The following is a 13,051-nucleotide window of genomic DNA, read 5'->3' on the forward strand; positions in this document are numbered from 1 at the left end:
CATCGGCTCTATCTCTCCTTCTTTTTCAAGGGCCGCGAGAATGTGTGCGACACACACACACGGCCCTACGGCGCGCGGCTTCCCCCTTCGCTGCCCCCCTCTGGCCCTGGCGCTTCCCCGCACACCGCTCCCCCCTCGCCACCATTTGAGCCAGAACCGGCGTAGCCTTACTACTATCGACAATGCGACGAAACACTTGCGAGTTCTCAAATCAATGGGGTTACCCACAGACACGTGGGGCGAACTTATCGTACACATTATTGAAACAAAGCTCGATACTGTCACACTGCGTGCCTGGGAACAGGATGAAAAATCGAGGGAATTCAGTCTAGACGGGTTCACGGATTTTTTGCAACAGCGATGCCAAATATTAGAGAGAATCGAGGCTCGATCAAAAACGAACGATAGCTCTCGCAAGGTCGACAACGACAAGGCGCAGTCAAAAAATCGGAATCACGGTAAGAACAGCTCAAACGAGAAGGTAGCTGCATTGACGGTCACCGAGGAGGGTGGTCGATGCCACTTGTGTCGAGGCAACCATTACATCTACCAGTGCGACAAATTTACGTCATTGGCAATCGAAGATCGAATCAAGGAAGTACAGCGTCTCAAGCTGTGCATGAATTGTTTGAGGAACGATCACTTCGTCAAATCGTGCAAGATGGGATCTTGTCGCGTGTGTTCCAAGAGACACAACACTCTCTGTCATCGTCCAGCTATCAACGAGGAGTCATCCAAGGCGAGTCAGGGGACAGAGGGAGAAGGCAAGGATTCGAGCAGCAAGGCCAGCAACGTAGTGGTGCATCACGCTTCGGGCGGTCCCCAAAGGCGCCATGGCTACGGCGATGGTCGACGGCGAACGTCTGAACGGAAGCAGCGTAGCTTTGCGTATCCTTTTTGACAGTGGTAGCGAAGTAAACTTTATTACGAAAGCCGCGTGCAATAAGTTAGGCGTCAAATTAGATCGAGCGCAAGAAACTGTAACCGGGATAAACGAGCGCGAGAGCAAGGTCTTTCAAAGTTGTCACATATCGTTGCAATCGCGACACTCTAAATTTCGGATCGATACCATTCATTGTCTAGTCGTACCAACTATCACTAAACGATTACCATCGATTGAACTCGATGTACACGCGTTACAAATTCCTCTCAATATCAAGCTAGCTGATATCGAATTTTACAAACCGAGCACGATTGACGTTTTGCTGGGAGCAGAATACTTCTTTGACGTCATGCAGACGGAGAAAATAGAATTAGGCGAAAATCAACCGTCATTGCGAAACACTAAATTTGGATGGGTAATTGCGGGAAAGTTGTTGCTTGAAAATTCAACAAGTATAAGTTGCAATCACGAGAGCGTTGTGGCATTAACGTGTTCTCTCGAGCAAAATGAAACTCTGGACGAAAGTTTGAAACGATTTTGGGAGATTGAAAATGTCGAATCAAAAACGCAAGCGTTATCGGTCAATGAGAAACAATGCGAGCAAATCTTCAAGGAAACCGTGACGCGAGACACAAGCGGCCGATTTATAGTTAAGCTACCGTTTAAGTCGGATCCCAGTAAGCTAGGGGTATCACGCAGCGCCACGCTCAAAAGATTGGTTCAACTAGAACGGCGGTTCAACAACAACGAGTTATTGCGAGAACGATACACACAATTCATGAGGGAGTACACTGACCTTGGGCATATGTCTTTGGTAAGCGATACGACGGAAGACGAAATGCGAAAGCCCTTGTACTTGCCGCATCACGGAGTCATTAAAGAATCGAGCACGAGCACGAAATTGCGCGTAGTATTCGATGCTTCAAACAAAACAAGTACAGGACTATCGCTCAATGACGTATTGCATGTAGGGCCAACTTTGCAAGCCAATTTGATAGAAATTATTATGAGATTTCGATGTTACAATGTCGCGTTAACAGCTGATCTAAAGAAAATGTACCGACAGGTACTTGTGCACCCAGACGATCGAGATTATCAGCGCATATTGTGGCGATTTTCTCCTGCTGATGGAATAAGCGAGTTTCGCCTCAACACGGTCACGTATGGTCAATCGAGCTCATCATATCTAGCTGTAAAATGCATGCGAATACTAGCAGAGCAGGCATCAGAGAAGTATCGTGAGGCGGCACGAGTGATACTCGATGAGATGTACGTAGACGATATTCTGACAGGAGCCGACGACATCGTCGGTGCCATCGAGGTTCAAGGTCAACTCACCGAGCTACTACAAGCAGGCGGATTCAAGATCCATAAGTGGTGCACGAGTCATCCAGAAAGTTTGAACCACGTAGCTTCGGAGGATCGGGAGGAGTTGTCCAAGCGAGCGATCGACGCAAACGAAACAATTCGTACTCTTGGTCTTGAATGGGACCCGAATAGCGATCTATTCCAATTTGCTGTCGGCAAGGCAGAGGCAGCAAAAACTAAGAGACAGATATTATCAGCCATCAGCAAGATTTTCGACCCGCTAGGGTTGATAGGACCCATTTTGACAGCTGCTAAGGTACTTATGCAAGAAACTTGGAAACTCGAGTACAATTGGGACGACACGCTTCCATTCGCATTTGTTGAGGAGTGGGAGAAACTCAGGCAAAATCTAGATGCCGTTTCACGTATATCGATCCCAAGACGTGTGATCTCGAGTGAGAGACCCGTTCGTTTATATCTTCAAGGATTTTGCGATGCCTCTGAACGAGCTTATGGCGCTTGCGTATACGTGCAGGTTGAACATGCAGAAGGAGCGCTCTCCTCACGATTGTTTTGCTCAAAGTCACGGGTCGCGCCCATCAAAACAATGTCAATACCTCGATTGGAGTTGAGTAGCGCATTGCTCCTGTCACGGCTCATAATCAACGCAAAAAACAGTCTCAACCGTCAAGTGAACGAGATTCAAGTATGGACCGACTCGAAAGTAGCCCTGTGTTGGATTCAGGGCGATCCCGCGAGATGGAAACCTTTCGTCGCTAATAGAGTGATCGAAATCACCGAGCTAGTCCCAGCCAAGCATTAGAGTCACGTTGCAGGGGAAGAAAATCCAGCGGACCTTATCTCTCGAGGATCTGGTGCCAATCAACTTGAGAAGTCGGAGTTGTGGTGGACGGGTCCCCGGTGGCTGCAAGAAAAACGTCCAGCTATTCATCTCGATTCATCGAAGGAGCCTGCGGAGGAAATTTTGGAGACTGTTGCGGTCGAAAGGCGCAGTGAGAAACACGCTTACAAGGCTTGTGTTCAAGAAGAACAGGTCGCACAAGAGCTCCTGAATAAATTCTCCTCGTTGACGAAGGTCGAACGAGTCATGGCGTATTGTGGGCGGTTTTCCTCAAATGCTCGGAAAAATATCACCGAACGAAACTTTGATCGATTATCGGCAGTTGAGTTGCAAGAAGCACAGCTCAAGCTCATTCAGGGCGAGCAGGCGATACACTTCACCGAAGAAATATCCGCTTTGTCGAAAAACCAGACGTTATCGTCATCCAGCAATCTTATTCGATGGCATCCTTTCTTGGACAAGCGGGGACTCCTCAGGGTGGGCGGTCGCTTACAAAATTCTGGCTTGTCGTTCGAGCAGCGACACCCAATCATCCTTCCGGCAAAGAGCACGTTCTCCCGACTGTTATTCGAACGTGAACACCGTCGCCTACTTCATGCGAGCCAACTCTTGTTGCTATCGACAATCCGAGAAAAGTACTGGCCAATCAACGGGCGAAGCATAGCTCGTCAAGTTTGCCACGCCTGCATATGGTGTAGTCGTCACAAACCGAGAGAAACTATTCAAATTATGGGAGCCCTTCCCAACGAAAGAGTTAAGCCGAGTTGGCCCTTCACCTTCACTGGCGTCGATTTCGCAGGCCCGATCACAACTCTTGTTAATAAAGGACGCGGTCGAAAAACCAACAAATCTTACGTAGCACTATTCGTTTGTTTCGCGACAAAGGCGATACACCTCGAAGCAACGAGCGAGTTGTCGACAGCTGCATTTTTGGCCACGTTTCGGAGATTCATCGGTCGACGTGGAAAGCCTCACATTATGTACAGCGACAACGGAACGAACTTTGTCGGAGCCCATCGTGAAATTCGAGAAATCTACCAATTTTTGCAAAAGGAAATGGACGGCGAGCTTGGAGACACTCTAGCTAACGAGTGCATCGATTGGAAATTTCTTCCGCCTGGTTCACCTCACATGGGAGGACTCTGGGAAGCCGGCGTGAAATCTTGCAAATATCATCTCAAGAGATACATGGGACAAGCGTTGCTTACATTCGAGGAGCTAACAACTGTTCTTGTACAAATTGAAGCTTGCTTAAATTCAAGACCAATTTCGGCCTTGTCAAACGATCCCTGTGACCTGCAGCCTCTTACGCCGGCTCATTTCCTCGTGGGAGAATCGTTGGTGGGGCTTCCGGATCTTGACGCAACAGAGATTCCTCTAAATCGATTACAGCGCTGGCAATTGACGCAGCGTATCACGCAAGATATTTGGAGAAGATGGTCGACAGAGTACATCAGCACTCTGCAAGGTAGATCAAAATGGAATACGAACAAACCGAATTTGCAGCTAGGGGATTTGGTTGTAATCAAGGATGAGAACCTTCCCCCAATAAGATGGAAGATGGATCGGATCGTGGAGCTACATCCTGGAAGTGACAAACACGTCCGTGTCGTGACCGTTCGCGCTTCTAACGGACGCATAAAACGCTCGATCGCGAAGGTGTGCAAGTTGCCCGTGTCGACTACGATAAAAAAGGAAGAATCGTCAAAAAATTAATCGATGTTAATTTTGGTGGGCGGAATGTTGTGAGTGAGCAAAGATGCGCGATTTATAAGCATGAAAGAGCGTGTGAACCCGGCCCGCGATGGTACGCCCCTGCGTGAGGGCGCTTCGGTCGTCTAGTTCTCGCTCAAAAAAAGAAAAGGCGACCAGTAAAAGCTAAGACGTGTGAGAGAGAGTATGTGGAGCGAGTTTTTTTTCCTCTGTAAAAGTTTATATGTTCTAAGCCAAATAAATATTAATTTTGAAACCTAGTTTGATTCGCGTTATCTAATATCCATACGTAACAATTATCGATGAAAATATTTGAGAAATATTTATTAAGAAAAACAAAAAAACTGCAATCCTGACATATACGGGTAAAGCCAGTGAGTAGGACTCGGAAATTCAATTGAGTCTTTCTAAACGGAGAAAAATCCATTATAGTAAAGCGATTATTAATTTTCGATGAAGAATAAATACATCTACTATTTGAACGACAAAAAAAATTGATGAACATATGTGTTTCCATTAACAAAATAAAGAATTTTCGAATATTTGAAAAATACGGAAAAAATAGTAAAAGTAATTGGCCCGCGATGAGAATAAGCCTAAAAAATTCGGAATTGAGTAAATATTTTGTTGAGATTAAAAAGAAATGGAAGAAGCCACACATGCTTGAAAATAGAGTTTCAACACAAAATTGAATTAAAAAAATGACGACGTCATGAGGAAAGATTTTTTTCAAATAACATATTGCAATAATAAAGATGAAAAGACCGTCCAAATGGATCAATTTTTTGAAATTTTATGGATGATTGGAATAAAAATCGTCGAATTTGAAAAAAACAATCTCAGCAACTATCGACCAGAAAAATAAAAAAAGAACAAAAATCACAGAAGTGTTTCTTGATGAGTACTGAAACATATCCTAATTGCAACGAAATTGCAGATGCAAATTCATGTCATAGATAAATTTGATATGGAATGCCCCATACTTTCAAATAATACTTTCGAACTGTCTTGAAAAGAGGAAGATGTATGTTCGAAATTAAATATCGTTATCGAGAATGTTGGGAAATTCGACAATGCTCTGCGTTGCTGGCATATTCCGTTTATACAATGGCATAACGACCAATTATTTTCATCATGAGGTTGTCGAAAATGGGTATCATTGATGCGGTCTGGCATTGTTTGCTATAACATTTTATTTAATATCCATACAAAACCGAAAGCAAATAGAAAAAAATGTGGCCGTTGACTGGAATAAAATTAGTGGACATATTTAAACCTAGGGAAAAAAAAGGTTGGGACAAGTACATTGATGGTCCCTCGGTTGCTGATAATTCCACCCATAAAAGAAACTTTAAACAAAAATTTTTTTAATTGTAAAAAAATTATTACATAAAAAAAAATACAGAACAATTCGAAAAAAATTTTACAAATCTTGAAAAAACGTTATATTAAAAAAAAACTAATCTGCATCTATTTTTTAAAGTGTCAAAAGAATCAAATAACAAGTAAAAAATAATAAACCGAAAAATCGCCCTTGAAATCATTGAAATTTAAATGATTGGCACACATGCTGCGACACAAAAATATGAAAGTTTGGAGGTATTCGCTTCATACCGCAGTAATACAAACTTCAATAGTATTTAAAAAGAAATACTTTAAAACTTGCTAAACCAAGTTCTATTACTCATTCTCATAATCAAAGATAGGGGGTGATACTTAACACACATATTTATGCACAGAAATTTCAGAGTTCGCAGGTATCTGCTGCGATTCAATGTATCTGCGCAATAAATTTTGAAGACAGCAATTTAAAATCTATCGATAAATGAGCAACTGAAGACTTCTGTGATGAGTTTTTTACTTCATATATATGTTACAGTTAGTTTTAAAAAGTAAAATTGGGACAAGTACATTGATGGTCTCTTGTTTCTGGATGACATAGAAAAAAGATTTAGAACCAGGAAAAAAATTCTATAAAAATATAATAAACGAAAAATTGATAAGTTCAAAAAAATTCAACAAAAATAAAAAACAATCGAAAAAATTCTGTAAAGAAAAATAAAAAAATTTCAAAAAAATTCATAAATATTGAAGACATTGAAAAATGTACTATCCAAGTTACATGTAGTATAAAAATGTATGATATCAATTGGAGGCCAAGTTTTTATTGATAATTTGGAATATTTATCCAACAAATTGGAAACTTTAATGAAATTCATGATAATTTTTTTCAAGAAAAAAGTTAATGAAACAAAAGTCATAACGGAAGTTACGTGCAGTACTAAAATGTATTATATCAATTCGAGGTCAAGTATTTATCAGTTATTCGAAATATAATCTCCGGCGACAAATGAGCGTTGAGAATCCTTGTCGGGCTCACAACGTTTTATCAAAATTACTAAAAAATTAATGGAAATAAAATCATTAAAAATTCACATGAAAGTCATTCGTTACTTCAACAAGGTACACACTTTAAAGAATCGATTCCCCTCCGACTTTCAGGATCCCCTGGTATTATTCACAACATTCAACTTCGATTGGATCGGTACAAATTATGTTCAAATACGTCTTAAACGTACTTGTCCGGCCCATCACTTTTTATTCAAATTGCTCATTCGACAACAAATCAGGGCTCTTCTATAATGACAAATATAATAAAATGGATAAAAATAAAAATAATATCTCCAAGTAATTTGAACTTGATTGTTCGCAAGTTCGTATAGCAATATCCACTTCTCATTATCTTCAGTGAACACATACCATTCGGTAAGAACCAATGAAAATGAGAAATAATCAGGCGCATTACTAGAAATTTTCGAACCTACTCAGCCATGCAATGTTTTTTTTTCTATAGTCACGTACACATTTTGATAAATATCACTAGTCGAGTACGACACGTGGATTCCTGGAATTTGTAGAAAAATGATTTTGTTGTGAATTATGACTCCATATAATACCTAGGGAAAAAAAGGTTGGGACAAGTACATTGATGGTCCCTCGTTTGCTGATAATTCCACCCATAAAAAAAACTTTAAACAAAATTTTTTTTTAATTGTAAAAAAAATTAACCAGGAAAAAAATTCTGTAAAGAAAAATAAAAATTTTCAAAAAAATTCATAAATATTGAACAAATTGAAAAATGTACTATCCAAGTTACATGCAGTATAAAAATGTATGATATCAATTAGAGGCCAAGTTTTTATTGATAATTTGGAATATTTATTGAACAAATCGGAAACTTTAATTGAAACTCATGATAATTATTTTCAAGAAAAAAGTTGATGAAAAAAAAGTCATAACGGAAGTTACGTGCTGTACTAAAATGTATTATATCAATTCGAGGTCAAGTATTTATCAGTTATTCGAAATATAATCTCCGGCGACAAATGAGCGTTGAGAATCCTTGTCGGGCTCACAACGTTTTATCAAAATTACTAAAAAATTAATGGAAATGAAATCATTAAAAATTCACATGAAAGTCATTCGTTACTTCAACAAGTTACACACTTTAAAGAATCGATTCCCCTCCGATTTTCAGGATCCCCTGGTATTATTCACAACATTCAACTTCGATTGGATCGGTACAAATTATGTTCAAATACGTCTTAAACGTACTTGTCCGGCCCATCACTTTTTATTCAAATTGCTCATTCGAAAACAAATCAGGGCTGCTCTAAAATGACAAATATAATAAAATCGATAGAAATAAAAATAACATCTCCAAGTAATTTGAACTTGATTGTTCGCAAGTTCGTATAGCAATATCCACTTCTCATTTTCTTCAGTGAACACATACCATTCGGTAAGAACCAATGAAAATGAGAAATAATCAGGCACATTACAAGAAATTTTCGAACCTACCCAGCCATGCAATGTTTTTTTTCTATAGTCACGTACACATTTTGATAAATACCACTAGTCGAGTACGACACGTGGATTCCTGGAATTTGGAGAAAAATTATTTTGTTGTGAATTCTGACTTCATATGATATAAATAGATTAATCAACTTTATCTTTCATTTTCGTTTCATTTTGACAAGAGCGATTCGAAGGAAAATTATTTTCTCGGGAATTACTGTTCCTTAATATTAACACATGCATTAACTTTGTTTTCGAATGAGCAATTTGAATAAAAAGTGATGGGCCGGACAAGTACGTTTAAGACGTATTTGAACATAATTTGTACCGATCCAATCGAAGTTGAATGTTGTGAATAATACCAGGGGATCCTGAAAATCGGAGGGGAATCGATTCTTTAAAGTGTGTAACTTGTTGAAGTAACGAATGACTTTCATGTGAATTTTTAATGATTTCATTTCCATTAATTTTTTAGTAATTTTGATAAAACGTTGTGAGCCCGACAAGGATTCTCAACGCTCATTTGTCGCCGGAGATTATATTTCGAATAACTGATAAATACTTGACCTCGAATTGATATAATACATTTTAGTACAGCACGTAACTTCCGTTATGACTTTTTTTTCATCAACTTTTTTCTTGAAAATAATTATCATGAGTTTCAATTAAAGTTTCCGATTTGTTCAATAAATATTCCAAATTATCAATAAAAACTTGGCCTCCAATTGATATCATACATTTTTATACTACATGTAACTTGGATAGTACATTTTTCAATGTCTTCAATATTTATGAATTTTTTTGAAATTTTTTTATTTTTCTTTACAGAATTTTTTCGATTGTTTTTTATTTTTGTTGAATTTTTTTGAACTTATCAATTTTTCGTTTATTATATTTTTATAGAATTTTTTTCCTGGTTCTAAATCTTTTTTCTATGTCATCCAGAAACAAGAGACCATCAATGTACTTGTCCCAACCTTTTTTTCCCTAAGGGAAGTTTATGGTTTGATATCTTGCCTTTTTTCTCAAAAGTTCCTCATTTATGTTATGACGGTTATAGGATTTTAGTATAAATTTCTATGAATTATTTGCTTAGTACATTTTTATAGATTCCATTCTCATACGAACATTTTTTATGGGATAATCTTTTTCATGAAATTATCAGCAAATAAGAGACCATCAATGGACTTTTCCCAATCTTATTTTCCCTAGGTATGATGTGCGGCTTATAAAGTTGGTTTCCACCATAAAAGACCAATTTTTCGTAAAAATTGTAGTGAAAATATTTCGTCACAAGTCTGCCCTTGAACTTTGGCGATTTTTTTCCTTATACTCTAATATGTTATGCCTATTAGGAACTCAACAGCATGGAGGAATCCGGTATGAGGCCCGTGAAATGAATTTCGGTTTATAATGTTGGTTTCCACGTAAAAGACCAATTTGTCTTCAAAATTGTACTGAAAATATTTCGGCACTGGTTTGGTCTTGGACTTTGGTGATTCTTCTCCTTGTCTTCTAATATGTTTTGTCTATTGAGAATCCAAGAGCATGAAGAAATGCGTGTTGTGGGCCATAATATGATTTTCGGCTTATAACGTTGGTTTCCACGAAATAAGATCTATTTTTCGTTAAAATTGTACTGGAAATATTTCGTCACAGGTCTGTCTTTGGACTTTGGCGATTTTTTTCCTTGTACTCTAATATGTTTCATCTATTTAGAACCCAAGAGCATGGAGAAAAGTGTGTTGCGGGCCGAGATATGATTTTCGGCCTATAACGTTGGTTTCCACGAATAACAACAAATTTCTCGTCAACATTGTACAGAAAATATTCCGTCACAGGTCTGTCCATGGAGTTGGGCTATTTTTTTTCTTCTACTCTAATTTGCTATGCTTATTGGGAACCGAAGAGAATGGTAGAAAGCGGGTTGGGGGCCGAGATATGATTTTCGGCTTATAACGTTGGTTTCCACGAAAAAGGACCTATTTTTCGTCAAAATTGTACCGGAAATATTTCGGCATTGGTTTGTTCTTCCACGTTGGTGATTTTCCCCCTTATCTTCTAATATGTTTTGTGTAAAAGGAACCCAAGAGAGTGAAGAAATGCGTCTCGTGGGCTGTAATATGATTTTCGGCTTATAACGTTGGTTTCCGCGACAAAAGATCTATTTTTCGTCAAAATTGTACTGAAAATATTTCGTCACCTGTCTGTCCTTGGCCTTTGGCGTTTTTTTCCAAGTCTTCATACCAAGAAAGAACTGATGTAAAGATTTCCTTAATAGAACAGATTTTATTTATCCCTTTTCTTCAAAATTCAAATGAAAAATAGATCAAATTCAAGACACGAAAAATCCAACAGATTTGCCCACTTTAAATGTCGCTTTTGCATTCTGAATCTAGAGATTTCATTTCATCCAAAACGTGCCCTCAATGAAATATATTTCCAAAGTTTGCAAGTGGCCGCTGAGGTCCAATTATCCACAGTTTGATAGTTGCTGAAAAAAGTACCCGAAAACTTCTAACATTTATTATGCCAGAACTCAAAGCAGCAAAAAAAACTAAGCAATCTTAATTCAACAAAGCAACAGAATTCAAAGACGTTTAAGGTACCTGCATTGGTTTTGGAGGAAAACCTATTCAGGACAATTCAGAAATTAATTTAGAAATTCGAAAACTCACAATGGAGTAGAAAAAAAAAAATTGAAGTATCTAGAAAAGCGGAAGACTTGTGTGATGAATTTTCTAGATTACATGATACGGTTGGAGTAAATGATTTGAATGATTGGCACACACGCTGCAACACAGAAATATCAAAGTTTGGAAGTATTCGCTGTATATCAGTCATACAAACTTCAATACTATTTGAAAAGGAACACTTATAAACTTGCCGAACCAAGTTCCATTACATATTACCATAATCAAAGATAAGGGGTGATCCGTTGCATATATATTTATCCACAGAAATTTCAGAGTTCGCAGGCATCTGCTGCGGTTCAATGTATCTGCGCAATGAGCTTCGAAGACAGCAATTTCAAATCTATCCATAAATGAGCAACTGAAGACTTTTATAATCAATTTTTTACTTCATATAGATGTTACAGTTAGAGTCAAAATGTAAAATGAATGGCACAGTATTTAAATTGTATAGTTTACAGATTTTTGCAGTATTTTAATGATCCGAATCTACAGCATTATAATGAAAAGTTGTCAAAAGTCATGATGTTGCATTAAAATGACATAGCGCACATTGCATTCAGCAATTCTGTAAGTTTCTGGGGATGTTGGTAGGCATCATATTTGATCGCATCCAAAACTGAGCAACAGTAGACTTATCGGAATGAATTTTTTTTATAATAATTCCATATTTGTAGTTTGCAAAGTGGAAATACTCAACATACATGTCATTCTATAAGTTTTGTTATCAAAATTTGTGTTTGCATACCGCATTCCTAAGATACGACTTTTCATATCATTAGCAAAAAAAGCATTCAAAGGCTTTCTGGAAAAGTTTCCAAATTTATCACTCGACAGACCTAATGGGAAAAGAATAACTACACACTATACCAAGACCAGATTTTTTTTTTTAAATCTGATTTACAAAATGTGCAATTCAAGATCATGGTTAGAAACCTCTCGAATCATGTTACCACAATCATCATGAAGGAGTAGAAAATCATAGAACACATATTAGGGAACGAATTAATAATATGAATCGATCCGCTGCAAACTGAGCGGGTGAAAACAAGGATCGGAGAGGGCAGAGCCAAACTGAATATCAAGCAAAATATGGGGATGTTTAAAAATAATGACGACACAAGAAATAAATTAGAAAACATTTATTCAATTAAAGTTTCTAATATCATTCTAACAGTTGCGTGTATTTTTGTTCTATTTATTCGTATTATGACGATATTTTTCGTCGCTGCTCGCTGAAATGGTCCGAAAGAAATAAAAAGGGGGTAAAAATGAAATTAATGAGAAACCAATTTTTAATAGAAGTGATAACACAAAAAAATAAGCTTTATTCCGCAGGACAACGATCACTGGGCGCCAGTTAATTTTTATACAAAAAAGTAACAAAAAGAAAAGAAATAGAACCCGTGACAATCTCTCCGGGATGGTATCAGAAGAACAACACGCAGGGAAAAAGAAAACAAAAAAGATAACCCGTAACAATTTCGCCGGGTTTCTCTCGCGAAAGATAGAAGGGAAAACACGGGCGGGGGGGCGGCTACGAGACTCGAAATCGTCGGGTCGGTGGGCGCCTGTCGCTCAGGCGTCTTACAATACCCGTGAATTTCCGGACACAATTGACTCTCGGTATAACTCGCGCGGGGCTGATAATCAGCTCGAGAAAGAAACGAAAAAAGGGGGGGGGGAACGGGGGAAAGAGGGCCGCTGCCCACGCACGGTTCGATACACTATTTT

General features: G+C 38.4%; 1 protein-coding gene across 1 annotated transcript; it reads left to right on the top strand.

Annotated features, from left to right (window-relative positions):
* The first annotated feature begins 214 nt into the window (after positions 1 to 214).
* On the top strand, positions 215 to 4,769 carry LOC122408495 (uncharacterized). Its single transcript, XM_043415288.1, has 3 exons — positions 215 to 861; positions 905 to 2,975; positions 3,087 to 4,769. Exons 1-3 carry the CDS (start codon positions 215 to 217, stop codon positions 4,767 to 4,769), a joined length of 4,401 nt encoding a protein of 1,466 aa, XP_043271223.1.
* The last annotated feature ends 8,282 nt before the right edge of the window (positions 4,770 to 13,051 follow it).

The sequence above is a fragment of the Venturia canescens genome, chromosome 3, assembly GCF_019457755.1.
Source record: "Venturia canescens isolate UGA chromosome 3, ASM1945775v1, whole genome shotgun sequence".
NCBI classification, from domain to species: domain Eukaryota; kingdom Metazoa; phylum Arthropoda; class Insecta; order Hymenoptera; family Ichneumonidae; genus Venturia; species Venturia canescens.